This window comes from Barbus barbus, assembly GCF_936440315.1.
Source record: "Barbus barbus genome assembly, chromosome: 37".
Lineage (NCBI taxonomy): Eukaryota > Metazoa > Chordata > Actinopteri > Cypriniformes > Cyprinidae > Barbus > Barbus barbus.
The window spans coordinates 11891739-11912178 of record NC_136715.1 but is presented as its reverse complement, the minus strand read 5'-3'; the positions used below and the strand labels follow the sequence as shown (position 1 = coordinate 11912178).

Sequence of the window (20440 nt, the reverse complement as noted above, 5' to 3'; positions counted from 1 at the left end):
GTCGGCAATGACTGAAGAAGGCCTACTACTATACATACATATCTGGAGATATGGGAGAGAGGCACAGACCCTGACAATTATGAGACAGTAATGTTTTTCAAATGCTATATATTTTGTTTCATGCAAATCATGGATAAAAATCATCCTTAAAGAGCAACAAAACTGCCCAGAGTGCTAAAAGACAATTGATAGTTACAGTTAAAATTTTGAAACAATAAAAGATGCATACATTTAGGTCCCGTCTGTTTTTGAGATATGGAGAACGCTTTATTTGACTAAATTATTTAACACCTGTAACTGTAATAACTGTTAGTAGTATAGATGTTTGTCCTTTGAACTAGTCTTGATATATTGAGCTTTACATAGTCTATACCTGAGAGTTTCTGTATGATCAGGTAGTTCAGTACCACATGAAGAAGCTGTAAAGAACACTATTGTGATAATGTGCATGTATGTTAAGATAATACTGACCAACAATGTATGACATTGCAAAAGGAAAATCTCAAAAAGTAGCTTAAAAAGGAGTCACATCATGTTTCATTATAAATGGTAATGTTCTAAATGATTTACACTAATATACACAGAAATATAAACACAAAGACAAATACATGGCTAATTTTGGTCCCATTTTCCAACGTGGCTAGTTAGAAGTTTCTTTAAGAGTCTGTAGCATCCTGTGGCCATCAGGTGGCAGTAATGTCTAGCAGGAGATGAGCAGTGAGTTGGTGAGAGACTGGTGGCTCTGTGCTCTCTCTATCTTCTCACCATTAGAGAGGATCTCACACGCAGCCAGTTCATGGCAAAGAGCATTAAGCACCTCCAAGATATGTGCTTTCCCTGCAAATCAGTCAGAGAGGTGTTAGATGCATGTAAGGGTTAATCCACTATACACAATTTTTTAATTTACTGTATGCTTGGGTCCAAAATTCTGAGACCACTGGTGAAAATGCTTCTATTTTGCATTTTTTTCTAATTAAGCACCATTTTTAAAATGATCAATTATCAGCAAAAAATAAGCAGAAAGTTCATGTCTCGTTTTTTTTAAGGACAGCAGCACAGTTCAGTGTAATCTTAGTATCACTGAGATACTAATATAGTTACTGATATTTTAAATTTTCATATTGCCTTCTCATTTTAAATGTAAAGTTTTAGTAATTTTGTTGTGTGCTTTTGTCATTTTATTAGTTATTTGTTTTAAATAGTTGTCTGTATTTTATTTTAGTGCATCAACTAAATAAAATTGAGAAATATTTCATTGGCAACTTCAAAATCACAAAACTTAATTCCATTTTAAAATAAAAAATAAAATAATAATAATAAAAAATCCCAGCTTTTAAAGTGGTCTCAGACTGTATATCTAATGCTCCTGCCACATTTTCACGGCATACCAGGCCTGTTAAACACAAGGTTTTATAATGCTGCCAAGTTGAAAGTTTTTGTATCTCTTACCATGCTGAGGATCACTGCAGGACTGCAATGTACTGAGCAAAATCTTTCCTAAAGATCTTCTTGAGACGTTCTACAAAAAATGTACCACCATAATAAATGTTAATTAAATGGCATTAAATAAATTGCATAAATTATATATGTGACCCTGGATCACAAAACCAGTCATAAGTAGCACTCATATATTTGTAGCAATAGCCAACAATATATTGTATGGGTTAAAATTATCGATTTTTCTGTTATGCCAAAAATCATTAGGATATTAAGTAAAGATCATGTTCCCTGAAGATATTTTGTACATTTCCTTCCATAAATATATAAAAATGTAATTTTTGATTAGTAATATGCATTGCTAAGAACTTCATTCGGACAACTTTAAAGGTGATTTTCTCAATATTTTTTTTTTTTTTTTTGCACCCTCAGATTCCAGATTTTCAAATAGTTGTATCTCGGCTAAATATTGTCCTATCCTTACAAAATAAATGACCCTTATGAATGGTTTTGTGGTCCACAGTCACATATATATGAATTAATACATTTCTAAAATAAAAAAAATGGCAAAATGCTTAGTTAACCCTAATTTTAATGTGTCGAAATTAATAATGAAAATGCAATCAACCAGCCTGACATGACATACTGAAGATATTAATTGCACAAAATACTGTACTTGTACAGAAACAACAATTAACAAGCAGGATAATGTTGCTAAATGACTTCCTAAATAAAGTTTATATTATTTTCAAACCATTAGCAAGTCCAATATATTAGATAAACACTCATTAGAAACATTTACAACAGCATCACTGGGCTGACAAGTCTCTACAGACTGACCAGCTCTCGCAGCTGCTGCAGAAGCTGTAGCACATCCATCAGTTTTTCCTCCACCAGAGACAAACGCACCCGCTCCGTTTCCAACATCTGCAGCTCCAGGTGGAGCAGCTCCGTCTCCTCGGCCTTCTGTTGTAGCTCCTGGACCAGGGCGTCCCTCATCTGCAGACACATGACACTTACCGTTGACCTTGTGCACATTTAAACACTAACGCTCCAACACACAATGAATTTCAGGTTAGGAGAATCTTTGCCAGATGTGCCGATAGTCCATATTTCGGTTGAGACGCATAATTTCTCAGACAGAAATAGTTCAGATATGCTTGTTTTTGGCCTGTCTGACCACATGTCAAAAATCCACATCTGCCAGCGCTCGCTCGCGTTAAGGCTCGGCCCAAACTGGTTATGCCCAGATAGTTCGAGGATAGTTTTTTCCACGAATATGTGTGGGGCCTTTGGAAAAACACTAGCAACATAGTTCAGTCTGGTGCTTCGCAGCTGAGCTGTGTCTAACAGCTCAAAGTAGATGTAATTGTGTAAGGTCTGGAGGTTTATTCCTCATCTGATTGGCTGTTCACACAGACACACACGCAGCTGGAGAGTGAGAGCTGTGGCTTTTCTTTGAAGCCTGTCTTCTCATAACAACCACTTGGTGGGCAAGTGCCTTGTAATCTAATTTTACACCCCTGCACCCGAAAGCAACCATGAACATTAAAGTAAAACAACTGAAAGTCCTGGTTTGGTGACGTAAGGCGTTGAAAAGAGCAGCAGCAGCAGCAGCCAAAGTTTATTTGGATGAACTTCTGCCCTCACGTATGAAAATGTCTCAGTATTTGAAATGTGTGATAGGGATTTTAACTGCTGGGTTACTATGTGTGCTTGTGTTTGTTTTTCTTTAGAGTTTAATATGATTTTGTTCCTCAGCTGTTCATGTCCTCCAGCTCAGATATTATTTGTTCCTATGGCAATGCATATAATAGCCAAACGAATCCAAATATTTACCTTTCACGTTTATTCACCTCTTCTTTTACAAAATCACATCAGGTATTTCTGGCTACGTAAGGCAGCTGAATAAGCACCTTCATTCATTAGCCACTATTTTTTTGTTTTTACATCACAGTAATCACATAAGAGAAATGAAAATTTCAGAGAACGTTTCATTTGAACCCTTGAAGCATTTTATAAATCTACTGTATTACAGCAATTAAAAGGGATAGTTCATCCACGAAACGACTGACTTTTTTTTGTGAGACAATATATGCATATACATAATGGTGTAACGGCACATGCATTCGTACCAGAAATTTTCAGGTCTTTCATTTCGGTAAGCATACCGAACAAATACAGCATTGTTTTATAGCATGAGTGGAACTTAATTAATCCCTTACTCTTTTACTACAAGTTTTAACACGAAATAAACATGAATGAACATCTCATGCCTCATGTAGTCGCTCAAAACAAAATGTCACATAGCAGTTCATTTACCTCAGGCAAGTCATCGGTGTCCACAGCTTGTTAGATCACTAGAGAAATTAAGTCTAGAGATGAGCTTTTTGCAAAATATTAGACCACTACTCATTATATTTTACTTTACCTGTTAGTGATGTCTTAATTATTTAAAGTATGTTTAATAAAAACAAAATCTCTTATGAAACAAGTTATGACAGCCACTGTGTAAACCAATATTATCAATATAATTCAACAACAAATAGAAATGTTGTAATTTATAAGTTAATTTAAATCGGCATTATCTGCATGTTTGCACATTCTTAAGAGTTGATTGTTATATTTAAAAATAAATAGTAATTAAATTGACGTTTGGGCTCTGTAATTGTAACCTTATAGTAATGTCAAAGGGCTCCCTCTAGTTTAGAGCATAAGATGAGGTAAGTTTTGGAAATGCTATTATATATATATATATATATATATATATATATATATATATATATATATATATATATATACACACACACATTTAAAATGTCTCTGTTTTTATTTGTCCATACAATGGACATCAATGTTACCATATCGGTTTTCTTACCGATATTCTTCAAAATATCTACTTTCATGTTCCACAGAAGAAAGTAATGACAGAACTTCATTTTCTTTGGTGAACTATCCCTTTAAGTGTTAAATATATCACAATATTTCACAAGCTATTAAAAAAACATCATTGAATGTAGTCATACCTGGTCAGTGTCCATTTCTGCCCTCTTGGCCTGACTCTCTTTCAGTTCTAGTTGTTTGTTGAGTCGTATGACCCTTTCCAGCAGCTCTAGCACAGCCGTCTGACTCTCCTCTGTGCGCGAGTCGCTGAAATGAGACAGCAGCTTCTTCACTGCTTTCTCATCACACCTGAGAGCACACAAAACACATGAAGATCCAAAACAATTAGGATAGAAAATACTGGCAGTATGTTTCCCTATAAGCCACTTACTAATTCTTGGCATGTTTGGATCTCTTTTGATTTTCAGAACATCTCAAATAAATGTAAACAGCTGTACGAGGGCGTTTTTTTAAACGCACTGAATGATATGGTTAGTAGCGGACTGATGTACCTGTCTCCACAGCAGGACAGTCTGGTGAGGATTCGCTTCACCTCATCCACTTGTCTCTGTTGCTCTCCGGTCCATCTTTCTTCCTCTTCATCAGACGCTGCCTGACCCTCCACTGAACGGAAAAACTGCTCCTCCACTGCGCGAACACAGAATAAACGTTTGTCATTACTGTGAAGCAAGGTATTAAAACCAAAAAATAATTTAGTTTTGCTTTACTTGAATAAACCAGTTCAATTAGACGTTACCACATTACGATATATTCACAACTGTTTTAAGGTTTGTGGTCAATGCAATTTTTCAAGGTTTTTGTAAGAAGTCTCTTATGCTAACCAATGCTGCAATCATTTAATTAAAAGTACAGTAAAAACTGTAATATTGTGAAATTTTAAATTACTGGCCCGGTTTCATAGACGGGGCTTAGCCTAAACCAGGATTAGGCCATAGTTCAATTAGGACATTTAAGTCATTTTTATAAACATGCCTTAGAACAAAACTTTGCTGTGTGCATCTTGAGACAAAACAAAGGCACTGAAATATTTTAAGATCAGTCAGTGCAAGTTTCTTTCATTATTATCAGGCACTAAATTTTTTTGCTACTTTTGATCAAATGAATACATCCTTACTAAATAAATATAATATAAAATAATATCTTTTCTGACCTCAAAAGTTTAGTAGTTCAGGTTATCTAAAAAAATTTTTTTATATATACATAAATCTGCAATACTGCACTATTGCCCAATTACTGTAATATCAAGGAAATGGTCTTCAGAAACGATTCAGAAAATGATGCAAATATCAACTACACAAGTTGCATGGCAACAGAGTCTCAAAAAGGGTTGAGTAATGTCAATATTTGTCTTACTAGCGTCAGGCACAGTGTCGGCATGTCCCGTCGGAGAGCGTCGATCCTGCTCTGTGTCCAGGCAACAGCGTGGTGCAGTCTGACTGGCCCCATTATACCGTCTGTCTGGTTTGTTGATGAATGGAACCGATGTTTTAGACACTTCAGATCTGTGAAGAATAAAGTACAGTGAAATAACAGGTCAGAGTAGACCAGATGTAATGGGTAGTTTTAGTTTAGGACAATATAGTGACATAACACTAGCAATGAACTGCTTAGGGCTTGTGCTTAAATTGCAACAATTAGCATTTATTAGTTAATTTAAGCATTGCATTAATGTTTCATCCTGTTCAAACAAATATAGAACTACACATAATTTCCACAACTTTATTTAACAAAGACACCAAGTAATATGATCAATGTAATTCTTACCCTCGACCACTATAATACTTTCACCAGCTCTTGATCAGCAAAGGTGGTTGTGGGTAATTGAAGCCAGGCATGGTGACATAAGATTCATCAAAGTGAAAAGAAAGTTTAAGGCTCATGAAAACTACTAGACCCTTGAAACACAGTATGCACTATGATGAATGTTTAACATATGGCTGACGTCATTTACACCAACGCATATCTGCAGCCAAGTATTAAAAGTACATTATTTTGAACATTTTTAGTTTTGTCAGACAGCTATAAGTGAATGTTTCTGTCATTTCAATGAAACGTTTTCTCTGAGCTTTGTGACAGAAGAAATGCAATAGGGGGCTTTCATGAATCAAAGAATAAATGTTTCCAGATGACAATGTCCTGCCTGCAGAAGAGAAAAAAAAGTAAAAGGCTGCAGAAATCCATTTACTCCAGCATGAATCCCAGAGAGTGAAAAAAGGGAAAAGAAGCCGGGTGCACTCATGCATATATCCTGCTGCCATAAGAAACCCTTCAGTGCAGAGCGGCCATAAATATAGGCCGTATGAGCCCACAAAATCATCCCTCGGTACACTACGCTTTCGCTTCTGAGCAGTACGTACAGTTTAAGGTCAATATTTGGAATCCACATTGTCAGATGAGGGGGCGCAGTGTTGTTTGAAAAGGAGGGTGGGTCGGTTAAAGGTGGTTTTGAGGGCTCTCTGATGACCTACAGCTGCCGAAGGAGAGTACCAGGAAGACCCTAAACAGGCCTGTCATGGTTGCAGTAGGAACCCACTGACACTGAAGTAAGATATTATGGTCTAGGCAGGGTATACAGTGTAACTAGAGTCTAATTGACAGGGATGTTGAGTTCGTGTTGCAATAAAGTGTACTGTACTAAAAGAAAAGGCACTTTCTAAGAACAGGTAACACATTTTTAAAAACAAAACAAACTAGAACTAAAATGTCAGACAAAATGCAGTTTAAATACATTTACACGAATGTTAAAAAATTTGGGTGCAATAAGATTTTTAAGATATCTTCACTGAACAAGGATGCATTAAATTGATCAAACGTACCATTACAGATTTTTACATTGCTAGAATAAAGTCATATAAATGCTTTATAACTTCTATTCATCAAATAAATGTTTATAACTTTCTAATTATCAAAGAATCCTAAGATTTTCCAATATTAAGACTGTTAGGCTGCACAACTGTTTTCAATATTTATAATAGGAAATGTTTCTTGAGCAGCAATTCAGCATATTAGAATGATTTCTGAAGGATCACGTGACACTGAAGACTAGAGTAATGATGCTGAAAATTTGCCATCTCAGAAATAAATTACAATTCATACTATATTAAATTACAATATTTGTTGTTTTATATTGGATTAAAGGGGTGTTTGAAAGTTTTTTTTTCTAGGCTTGATATGGGGTGCAGTCTAACATGTGTTCATGCTTCGTTTTTAAAAAGAAAACACATTATTTTTCACATATTTATCTTTATTCTACACCGTTCAGTCCCTTCTCTGATAAAACGCTCTGATCATTTCCTGGTTTTATGAAGCCCCTCCCTCAGAAATACGTGATGGGCTCAGATTGGTTAGCTGGTCTAGTGTGTTGTGATTGGCTAAACCGCCTCTAATGCGCATATAAACATCACGCCCCTCACCTCAGTGGCACGTGCTCCGGTTGTATTCTAAGCAATGGTGTCTTCTATATTGCTTATCAATTTGAGCCCAATTAGAGACGCAGAGGATGAGTGAAGAGGATCGCGCAGAACCTGTGCAAGCACGGCTCTTAATGGTATGTTTGTATGTTGTTGTCTCATACTTTTAGATACACTTTTATTTGTAAATGCTACTACTGCTGTTAGCTTTTAATATCCGGTTTTATCCTGATTAAAGCTTTAATACAGCACAGCATGTATAACCATGTACAGTATAACACTTCTCATTGCTATGTGAAAATAAGTGTATAACTGGAACAGTTCAATGTTGCAGCTTAGCTGAAGAACAGAATGAGAGAGAGAGAGAGAGAGAGAGAGAGAGAGAGAGAGATGCAGAGCGTGTGCAGAGCAGGGGGATGTGAGGAACATGATGCTTTAGAACAGGGGTTCTCAAAGTCTACATTCAAAGGTCCAAATCTGAATTTTCATCAGTGTCAAAGGTCCGGAACAATTGGTTATTACAAAACGTGTTTTTAATAAACATACATAACATATAACAAATAAACACTCATTTAAAAAAAAAAAAAAAAAAAAGGTTCCCTTTGCATTCAAAATACTTTAATAACAAGTGCAAAAGTGGCAAGTCAATTAAGTGTCAGCAGTAGAAGTCGACCTATAATGTTTTTTTCTCTGGCCAATGCCGATATTTAGAAATCAGGGCAGCCTATGGCCGATACATGATGCTGATTTTTTTGGGCCGATTTTCTCGTTTTTTCCTTTTAAATCAAAAGAGAGTTTGCGTAAATGGTTATTGCAGGGCACAAGATAGTAATAGTAGTAGTAGTAGCCTAATTCATAGTAATAATACATGGCTCAAAACTTAAGCACCTTCTCAAAACAGTTCTGAAGCATGCTTTTTTGTTTATGTTTGCTGACAGACACCAGTGTTTCCCGCAGACTAGCAAATGCAAGTTGATTCTCTGCCAGCAGGAGGCGCTGTTGGAGCGTGATATATAGCTGTTTCCCCGGTAACGACTGTAATCAAATAAGAGCTACTTTATCAGCCATTACAGGAAAGACCAAATGAAAATTGACATCAAAGCTTTTCTGAAGAAAACGGACGGTTCTTTTAAAAGATACATTCATATAAAAACACCCGCGCAGCATTTTATTTTTGAAATGCGCAGTGCTCAGTTTATTCAACGAAGTATAAGCCTTTTGTAAAATCTATTTGTAGCGGTCAGTTTTGATATTGTGACAAGCCGCCACAAATAAATGTATACACTGGGCACTGCTATAAGACAAATTGCCATAATATAAGTGATAGCAAAACAAAACAAACAAACAAAAAAATATTAGCGGTGAAATGTCGCCCGATTATGTCAAACGTCATAAGCTCACTGGATGTCATGATGACAACAAATGTCATGAAGGAAAAGTTTCAATATCTCGCCTGCAATTTCGGACCTTCTCCAAAAAGACATAAAAAAATAAGAATAAATAAACAAATGATTTACAAGTTTAACGTGCGTTTATCAAAGTAGGAAATATAATTAGTGTTCTTGAAATATGAAATAGAAGCGGTCCGGATTGAATTCCCTCCGGGTCCGGATCCGGACCGGAGTCCGGACTTTGAGAAGCACTGCTTTAGAACATTGGTCTCAAAATCAATTCCTGGAGTTTAGCTCCAAATCACACCTGCTTGGAAGTTTCTATTAATCCTGAAGAGCTTGATTAGCTGGATCAGGTGTGTTTGATTAGGTTTGGAGCTAAACTGTGCAGAGCTGTGGCCCTCCAGGAATTGATTTTGAGACCAATGCTTTAGAACCAATAGCGGCAACTTTCCGGTCTCTCTCTTGAAACCAACATGGAAGTGGGTTAAATTGCAATTCATCGACTGGCCGCTAGAGACTGGCTCCAAAAGGGAGTCAGTCCCGACTCCCCATGTTAAAATGCCCAACTGTACTGCAGAAAAAAAAAATGTTTACAGCCTGGTACATAAAGTAGTTTTGGTCTATATAGCTAATTTTGCCCTTTATGACAACTGTAAGGGGGGTGATTTTTTTTCTTTCTTTTTTTTTTTTTTTTTATAACTCATCCGTTTAAATTATATTAAGCCTTAAAGTTATGCATAATTCCGGGAGTGGCCACTTGAGTGACCGGTGGATTGCCGCTGCTGTCACCACCGTCGCGCTAGGTGTGCTTGGTTTCAGCAACCAGCTCCACCCACGTCCTGCCTTTTTGCCCATTTTTGATTATCCGGGAGTGACGCGCTGCCAAGATGGCGACGGCCGTCTCCTCTCCACACACTTTGAGCTTCAAAAATGCTCTTCAGAAACCTACGGGTGGCGTCACGGACACTACGTCCATGTTTTTTTACAGTCTATGTTTAGAACATTGATTTTGAAACTTGTGAATCCATTAGAATCGTTAGAAGACAGAATCGCGATTCAAATATAAATAGATTTTTACGTGCACCCCTAGTTTTCTCTTCTTCTCTAAAGCAACGCAGCATGACCTCACCCCTTGACCTTTGCTGCATGTTCCCGGGAGTGGGGTTTATCTGGGTTCCTTACATCACGAACCCGGGAAGTAACTCGTTGTAGTCCCTATGAGGCGTTTTTATAGGCATTAAACTGCAATGATTTTAAAAGACGCTATCTCCGTTTCCACTGAACTTTCAGCTACGTAACTTTGCAGATATTGTTTATGCTCAAACAGCAATATTACACACCAACTAACATTAAAAAAGTGAAATCGCAATCAACCACCCCTTTAATGTATTCTTGGCCAAATAAATGCAGTTGAGCATAAGAGACTTTTCAAAAACATTCAAAAAATCCTACCAACCACAAACATTTGAATGGTAGTGTAAGACGTTATTAAAAAAAACCCATTAAATAATCTTCCCATATCCATAATAAGTGCCAAAAAGATAACTTTGTGCCTCTGAAAAAGCAGGACCACAAAACCAGTCTTAAGTGTCAATTTTTTTTCAAAATTGAGATTTATATATCATTTGAAAGCTGAATAAATAACATTTCCATTGATGTATGGTTTATTAGGATTGGACCATATTTGGCCAAAATACAACTATTTGAAAATCTGGAATCTGAGGGTGCAAAAAAAATCTGAATATTGAGAAAATCGCCTTTAAAGTTGTCCAAATGAAGTTCTTAGCAATGCATATTACTAATCAAAAATGAAGTTTTGATATTTATGCTAAGAAATGTAAAAAATATATTAATGGAATCTAATCATGGAAGTGATAATCTTTACTTAATATCCTAATGATTTTTGGCATAAAAGAAAAATCGATAATTTTGACCCATACAATGTATTTTTGGCTATTGCTACAAATATACCCCAGTGACTTAAGACTGGTTTTGTGGTCCACGGTCACATATACTGTATGCCACATTTGCTTAATGTCAATATCATATGACTAATACTGTTGTCAGTGTCTGCTTTTTGTCTTCATAACAGAATAACAAATGAAGATGCGCTACTGAAAAGACTCTGTAACCCACCATCTGTAGAAATGGACAGATGAGCACACACTGAGAACAGTTAAAGGAACTCTCTAGACACCTGAATCCACCATCAAAGGCCAAAGAAAGTAGAATGGAACGGTTGCATAAGGGGTTATGAAAAAGCAATCAACATAAAAATACAAGGGTGGAGATAAGTATTTTCTTCTTAAAAGAACCAAGTGCGGTGGGTATCACTTAATAATGGCAGTTTTTTGGGGCATATACCATAGTAGCACTAGCTAAACGTCATGATAAATTAATATGCTAACCATTTAGTACCACGGTCCTAAAATTTTATGCTGGGCTATATTACCTCCAAAGTCCTTTTTTGGTAAAAACCAAGCTATAAATTAAATTAGACAAGTTGTTTGCAATCCAGATTCGAACTCAGCACAGTTCAACATGTCATGAGTATCGAGTACAACACGAGTATGTGCGCTAACCTCTAGGCCACAGCTCTAACAAAATGAGAGAAATTTAATGCACAGTATTTTACATCTAATGCAGACTTTAGATGCTGAAATGCTGAAGCATATTGTTTTTATTTCATAGTGTTCACAAAGAGAGAGAACAGAGCATATGTCTGGATAAGACAAACACAAAGCCCAAATATGACAGACCCTCCATCTGGCATATGTTAGCGCTCCCAGCCGCTAATTCCATTCTGTTTGATTCCATGTCCACTGTCTTACAAACATCCACCTTATATACAAAGCAAACTTCTTATTTACTGTCAACAGAAGACAGGAATAAAACAGCACTTGTGAGAGGATGAACTAATATTCCTTCACGTTTCTATGTGATGCAGGATTTCTAGAATTTAGATTCAAAACAGAAGCTTTTATGATCAGTATTTCTTGGAAACCCAATGGCCTAAAAGTCTAAAAGTTTTCTTTTACTGGAAAAGTGGAGGTGGATTGGACATCTCATAACCAGTCTGCACTGGCTGTACTAGCATCTGTCTTTCTGATAAATGTCTGTAGAAAACTTTACGTCACATACTGAACCTCAAACCGGTCTTTTTTGAGACACATATGCTAAAAACAACTTGTATGTGTTTAAAGAGGAAAAAGACAACACTTACTCATCATACAGTACTTTGAGCATCAAGGTCTACCAAGCTTTCTTACTCTCTTTTTTTTTTTTTTTTTTTTTAATGTAAGACAGCACTGTGGCAAAGTCTGTATCTCATTAGTCTGTGTATCACTTTTGGCTGCACGTCTCCTCTATTGCCTTGAACGAGGACTCTATTTTGGTGGTCAAGCTGCTAACAATAGGTTTCTATTTTGTGACTATATTTACACTGGACCGGAGTGATGTGCTAACGAGGGGCAAGCCCAGCTGTTTGTGGTTTAGACGTGCACTTCCTGTGTTTATTACAGCAGGATCTGAACTTCCAGAACCCCCCCTTTGCACCCACTTTACTTAAAGTATTTCATTGGAATTAAGACTCAGAGTAAAGTTAGAAAGATGAGACAATCCTATATGTTAAACAACCACATAAATAACCAAATTTCCGCCCGGATGTTGCAAGATTCTTGATAAATGCTGATAAAGCAATTGATTTATCTTGAGACTATGAAACAGATGTCCACAATTAAGACTAGGCACATGGTTGGTAACATGATACCCTGGTTAAGTAAGACTAGAGAGGCTGAGTCAAACTGGCAGACATGGACCATGTGTGGATGCCCAGATGCTGTTATTCTTCCACTATACGGTCTGAGACGCGGGAAATCACCTGATCTTGGTGGGGGATTCTATCTGGAACCGTTTGGAGATTCCAAACAGAACCAGACGGTAATTAATCAGAGCCCGGAATCTTTGTTATTACGAGGGCAGTCCCAGTAAACACAGCTTTGAAGGAGGTTCGTGAAGTGTTTACGCATCTTCACAAGTCATAAACATGAAACGAACACATTGGAGAAGAATCCAAATGGACTTAAACAGATTGAGCCTCATGCACATTTACATTTCAGACAAGTTAAAGTGTTCGCAAGGAAGTGGGAGAAGAAAGTTTTTGAGAGATTCTCCCACAGCTTGGGCAGTTTATTAGTGCTGAGGTCGGCAGAGAAAGAGTATCAGCTGGCTGAGGGTGGGAGGAGAAAGGAAAATGTTCGTAGCTGTGTTTGAAAATAGAAAAAAGTCAAGGTCTTGGGACCGTTTTTCATTCTCAAAGGGCTTCGAAAATACTGGACCAAAAAATCATGCTATATAAAATCCTCCTAAAGACAACCTTTTTTTGAGGCCTCATTTTGTTGACATTTCTTTACCTTATTCAGACATAATAGAGGGGAATTTTCAAAGGGTTGTTCATTCCATCTGTCCAGCCCTGTTATTATGTGTTGAGGTACAACAGGTTACCCAGACACATTGTACGTGAGTCGGTCGCACCGCAGCTGAAATAATAGTTCTCTGAATAATAACTGATTATTTTAGAGTGGTTAGACGGCCTTACATTTAACATGTCAGTCTCTGTGATGTCAGCAGAGCTCAAAAAACTGCACAGAGCTGATGATAAATGCAATGCTTTTCACCTGGTATGAACAGAGAGACATAAAGCACGTCTGAAAGCTGAGCGATAAATAGAGTAAGATGGTGGAAATTCATCCCCACTGAACAAACAGCCGAGTGTTTGCCTCTTCCTCCAGATGGCGGCTCTTGTCCCCCCTCCTCTCTTTGTGTTCCTCTCGTACTGTCTGTCTCTTTTGTCCTGAAGTCCGCCTCGCTGCGGTTCTCTTAGGGTCTAGAAGGAGGGCTTCGGTCCATCTTGGATTCTGAGGGAGAGAAAAACGCCTCCAGGCAGGACACACACGTATGGTGTGTTTTTCATGGAAATGAACTGAACAGATCAGGTCTGTTCCCACCACCTTCCCCATGAGACCTGGCCTTCATCTAAACCTCTTCCGTTTTCTTTATTAGGGCCAAGAGGGCTTCAGGAAACCTTACACAATATCTGTGAGATCTACACTTGGACTTTCTCTCATTCTGAATGACTGGAAATGACTCATTAAAAAAAAGCAAATTTCTCCAGGGGCTGCATATCACAATAATAATTTTCCGTTATAATACCATTCAAAATGTTGGGGTCAGTAAGGGGTCAGTAATCAATGATTATTTAGTAATGATGCATTTAACAAAAGTGACAATAATTATAAGTTATTTTTCCCCCAAATAACATTCTATTCGTCAAAGAATCCTGAAAAAAAATATATTGTTTTCAGAAAACTAATAAGAAGCATCAAAATAAGAGCATCTATTTTAAATAGAAAGCTTTTAAAATATTTGCATGATTTTAGCAGCACAACTGTTTTCAACACTGATAATAAAAACATGTTTCTTGAGCATCAAATCAGCATCAAATCAGTGATTTCTGAAGGATCACGTGACTCTGAAGACTGGAGTAATGATGCTGAAAATTTAGCTTAGCCATCACAGAAATTTATTTAAAATATATTAATGCAGAATAATATTTCACAATATTACTGTTTTACTGTATTGTTGATCAAATAAATGCAGCTTTGGTGAGCTAATAATGGACTTCGGTAGTATTGGGACAATTCTCACTATTAACTAGTTGCTTGTTAGCTGGACATTTATTAGTGCTTAAACACATAATCTGCATGATCATATTCTACATCCCTAATAACTAAACTTAACAACTACATTACTAATAGCAACCTGCTGCAAATGAGGAGTTTATTGAAGCAAAAGTCAGCAAATGCTTTAATACCGAAAATATTAAAAATGGAACCAACCCCAAACTTTTGAATGGTACTGCATATTAAAAGTGAAAGGACACACATGAAGAATCTGAAAGCATAAAAACCAAACATCAATGAAGTCATAAAATCACATAATATTGTTGTGCGTGCAGAATCTGGAGGAAATTGTACCTCTGACGCTTTGATTAGGTCCAGGTTTGTGAAAGAAATTTGACATTAAAACAGTGTCTCTGGAAATACAAAATTTCCAAGATATGACAACTCTGAAGAAAGAGATAATTTGTTTAATAGACATCCCTTTTGTGTGGATTAAGAGTCAAATGTGGTTGATTAATGTCATGGGAGATGGGAAGGTTAAAGCGGCAGGTGGGGGAACTGAAGTAAGCTATTAAAATGTGGGATTATTACAAGAACTGCATTAAGGTCTGAACAAAAAGGACATAAAAAATAGCCAGCGGACACACCTCTCTCCAGATAAAAGGCATTGCTCTCAGTGTGAATGGGTCAGTCCATGACCCGCGGAGCATGACCGGAATCCTCTGTGCCCACTGGCAGCTGCATCAAAAGCTATCCTCCACTGTTTTTGTTTTCATAGAGCTGTGTGCCCATTGGATGCACTCTAGGAACTTTTCAGCACTTGCCCATGGGGTGTTTGGGCCTCAAAGAAAAACCCTGCTCTGATCTGCCACATATCAGACAGAGAGCTCTGCACGTGGCTAAGGCACAAAGCACGTTTACATTTCCCTCCCAAAAAAGAGCAGCTGAAACTCGAGCCTCCTGACTGCTACAATTACTTTCATTTTGAGCAGAAAGGTAATCTACTACAGTTATTGCTAAACTTTGTTAATTTTGTTACTAGGTGAAAAGATGCACAGTGACTAACTCTGAAATGGAGTTTAAAAATCTTGGTAAAACTGGGTAAAAAAAAAAGAATAAATACCAATATTTAAAATGTAAGTTATTCCTGTGATGGCAAAGCTGAATTTTCGCTCAATTCCAATTTTCACTTTTTTACTCCAGTCTTCAGTGTCACATGATCATTCAGAAATTATTCTAATATGCTGATGATTTGATGTTTAAGAAACATTTTTGTAAAAGTTATGAAAGTATTACATTTACACAGTACATTTTTCAGGATTCTTTGATGAACATAAAGTTCAAAACATAATACATAAAACTTTTGAATATATATATATATGGACTGTTCACCAATATTTAATGTTTATCTGAAAAATCACCCAAACTAGAGGGGAAAACAATCTTATTACCCTTGATTTAGTATTAAAATGTTATCTGGACACATTGCCGTCCACCAAAAGATTCTGTGTCTGGCAAAATAAGTTCAATAACTGCATGCAATTTTTTACTGTATTCTTTTCAAGTGTGAAGACAGAGTAAATATGGCATAGAGATGAAATACCTGTTACTGGTAATGGCTGATAATTAAAACAGCGACACAGCCCAAGGAATTATTTACACCCACACTAATAAAGTCTACAAAGGACACTGTGCTTCTGAATAACGTACTCTTCGTCAGCATCACAAATATTTGGTATGGTAGTTTAATGTAAAAACAAACAGGAACTTGCTTTTAAACATGCTTAAGCAGCATGCCGAGATCTCTGAACTTGTTGAGGGTGGTAGGAGTTGTTGCTAGGCTATAGACAGGGAGTGTTCATCCATTATTCTCTAGAGCGGGGAAACTGTTTGAAGATAGATGGGAACTTTCAATCTGTTTAGGTCAGGCCTTGCTGGGCTGAATGGAACTCTCCCCAAATGTGTCAGCTCCATTGTGATCTGGAATGAATTATTTGGCTTAAGACCATCAATGGAGGGGCCATAGAAAGGCTTTTTGGTAAAGTTCACCACAGACTTTACATAGATTAGTGCTGCTTGGAGGTATAAAAGTGAATGTTTATTAAAAAATGTCAACATGTCTGTCAGTAAGACTTGCATCTTACTACTGAATAGATGGAATGACCACCTCAACATTCTTTAATATATGTCTAACATTCCAAATCCAGACTTTTTATTTAAACTATCTGAAAAAGGACACTATAGTCTTGAAATGACTGCAATAATGTCTCTCAATAATAAACTAAATATATCTCTGTAAATGAGAAAACTTTTAACTCCAGACTTGCAGTAAATCCACATTTATCAGGATTGACAGGAATGCTATCTCAAAATTACCATGCAAGAAATATGTAAACATTGATGACATTAAGCCTAACTCTTTCTACACGTAAATTAAATGGCTGGGCACTAGGAAAGTTCAATGACAGCCCAAGTATAAAACCCAAACTACGAAATGAGTGGCTTCCAACAGTAGCTGTGCATAATTTCAGCTAACCAAAATGGGAGCCCATTTGCCACACACGTTGACAACTAAACAAACCCAAACAAAACAAGGTCTGCACTCGAGAAGCAGAACCACATCAAGCCAACCTAAATAGCATGCATGTTGGCACACTTTTGCACTATCAGGGCCAGCAAGTTCTGGTGGGAGCCATTTTAACCCAGAGGAATCTAACTTAAGTCAGTCAGATCATTTGAAGCTACATTATGTAATGAGACTGTTTACTACATTCAATCTGGGTTAGATGACAAAAATGCATTAGCCTCTCGCAGAGATTTGCTGTAATCTCATTAAAATCCTGATAAACAAAATCAAATTGTTTTAAAATTTTTACACTCAGGATCATAAAACAGAGAGTACTATTTAACAAATCTAAGATGAGCTCTGCAATTTCCATAATACCTTTCAAACTGTTGTAAACATTCTCACTTGTTAGGACAGTCGCCAAATTGTCATGTTTTGACATCATCTTTTAAATTTACGTCAGTGAAATCCCCAGAAACAGATGCCAAACTGTGGTAAGAGAGGATAATTTATTCTTTATGTTTCATGATTGCCGAAGTAAGCTATCCCAATGTAAAAACAGAATGATCCCTATTAGGCCTACTGAATGAATGGTGTCAAAACTGCGTTTCACTTGTTTTATTGTTTCTGGCACTTTATACTAACCTGTAGAAGAGAAGCTCCATCTCTAGCTGCTCAATGTGCCTCTGCAGAACGGGCACATGACTGGCTTTGGTTTCCAGCTCCTTCACTTTCTTGAGGCCACTGAGCACAGCTTGTCTGGCTTCCTCCACCCTTTTTCTCATCTCAACCTGCTCCTTCTTTAGAGTCCTGTTACATTCCTCCAACAACAGCACGGTGTCACGTGATACTCGCAGCTCCTGCTCCAGCTTCTGGTTGAAGAGGATGCCTTCCTCGATCTGTGCATCCCGGGAACTCCGGATGTACTCCACTTCTCTCAGGAAACTCTGGATGTCCTTCATGTTTCCAGAAATGCTGGGTTTCTGAGCTGCTCGCCTTTGGTGGGCGATGAAACAGCCAATCTCTGGTTTATGTTTCGAGTGGCTTTTCCACAGACCCACCTATGATACAAAAAAACATGTCAGTAGAATGTTACACCCCTTATGAAAATGAACCATGGTTTTATTATGGTAAAATTGTAGTCTTTAAGATGTGGGTGACAAAAGACTATGGGTTTGCGTACAAGATTAACAGATTTTCAGAGCTGGGTAGATTACTTCCAAATTGCAATCCGTTACTGAATCCAAATTACATGACAAAAAATGTAGTTAGTAATGTAATCCATTACATTACAATCAGATTACTTTTAGATTACTTTTGACCTAACTCATTTATCACATTGATTTAAATAGGATAATCTTGCATTATATTGGCATAAAAATACAAAGAGTAAGAAAATATTACATTTGTTGTTATTAACATATGAAGTGCATTAAACATTATAGCCTATTACATCAAGGTTTCCAAACTGTGAAGAAACTTCAAGGGGGTTTATGAATTTAATGAAAAGCTAATAATTATAATTAAATCATAAAAATATTCAAATAAAATAAATAATTTTAAGATCAATCAAAATAAAAAAACTTACTAAGAAAATTAAATGTTGTTATTTGTTTACCTGCATGTCATGTGACTATCAACATCAGAGAACAAATGAACATGCAAATGTGATATTTAATTAAAATATTTATTTTAAAACCCTCAGATGTACTTCAAGTAAATAAATTAGGTTACAGAAATGTGAATGTGTTGTACCTAACTAATGATTGATCTCTGTGTGAATGCCCACAAAACTGGAAGACTTTCTGAGTGTATATAAGCAGTAGGCAAGGCTATTTTAGAAAGGAAAAATTAAGAGGAAAAAATAGGAATTAGGGAAAATCAATTATGTAAATTAATTGTGCAAATAATATGTAATCATGTAATCCACAAAAAAGTGTTGTTACAAAAGTAACTTTAGTCTGATTACGAGTATTTTAAAATGTAATTTAATCTAATTAGGCTACAAGTACTTAATTTTTGGAATCTGATTACTTAATCTAGATTACATGTAATCAGTCACTACCCAGCTCTGCAGATTCTGCCATAAAACTACCTATAATTCGATCTAATATTCAAGTACACTTCATTTGGAGAATATTGTTGCTCGATTTCGTATAAAGTTGATAACAATGACTGTACCTGTAAGGCCAGCGAGCGAGCATCACTGCTTTGAAGAGCCGCACGCATGTCCTCCACCAACTCCCTGAGACTCGCATTTTCCTCCTCAAGTTTAGCTATCCTGTCCTCAGCCTCCTCGAGGGCCACAATTTCCTCGTAGCACTCCCTGGTGCAGGAGCCCAGCTGCCTACAACCTGACGCGTGTCTGTCCACAGTGGGAGAAGTAGGCTCTCCGCTTTCTCGCTTCGCGCTGGTACCCAAAGACAGCAGATTCTTGCGCCGCCTCAAGGGGCTCCTGAGTCGGATCTGCGTCTCTATATGCTCGCTCTCTTTGCCAACCAACAACCTCCCATTCTCATACTGGCATCCAGCTTTGGTACTGAAATGACCGCAGAGTTTTGCGTGAAACTGCCTGAAGCTGAACTCTTTAGGTAGATTATCCAATATCCCCGCGCACTCCTCCAGATCACTCTCTTTACTGAGTCCTAAAATCTCGCAAAGAATGTTAAAGTCCTCAGCTGGGATTTTACCATCTCCCTGACAGTCTAGGTGATGAAATATCTCTTGGAGGTATTGATCCAGCCCGGTTGCGAGGACTATAATTTCGTTTTCCACTCCACGGTCTAGTCCGTAATGATACGCCAGAGTGCTCACTATCCATTGTGTCCTGCGCGCGGGTCGGCTGTATGGATTGCATGCGTCCGACTTTTCCATCCTTTTTCCCTCACAAGAATTCCATTTATAGCGTCTAAATGGATTAATGGATTCACCAGATCCTCTAAGCATACAAACAGCATACCAAGTTCAAGTCATCTGAACACCAGACCGCCCCACTCTTGTAGTAGAAACTCTCGCGCTGTGCGCGTGGGGGCGTTGCTGTGAAGGGAG

The 20440-nt window shown here is 37.3% G+C and overlaps 1 protein-coding gene across 2 annotated transcripts; it reads right to left on the bottom strand.

Annotated features, from left to right (window-relative positions):
* Positions 1–98: 98 nt before the first annotated feature.
* Positions 99–20414, bottom strand: LOC306856691 (EF-hand and coiled-coil domain-containing protein 1-like). 2 transcript variants are annotated; one of them, XM_079396090.1, is made up of 8 exons: positions 19574–20414; positions 18038–18453; positions 5695–5843; positions 4833–4968; positions 4464–4629; positions 2278–2436; positions 1450–1519; positions 99–837 (listed from the first exon to the last, which is right to left on the bottom strand). In XM_079396090.1, exons 1-8 carry the CDS (start codon positions 20336–20338, stop codon positions 701–703), a joined length of 1998 nt encoding a protein of 665 aa, XP_079252216.1. In that variant the 5' UTR covers positions 20339–20414; the 3' UTR covers positions 99–700. The 2 variants fall into 2 exon arrangements, with proteins under 2 accessions (XP_079252216.1, XP_079252217.1); XM_079396091.1 differs by having other exon boundaries at positions 2347–2436; positions 19574–20410.
* Between the last annotated feature and the right edge of the window lie 26 nt (positions 20415–20440).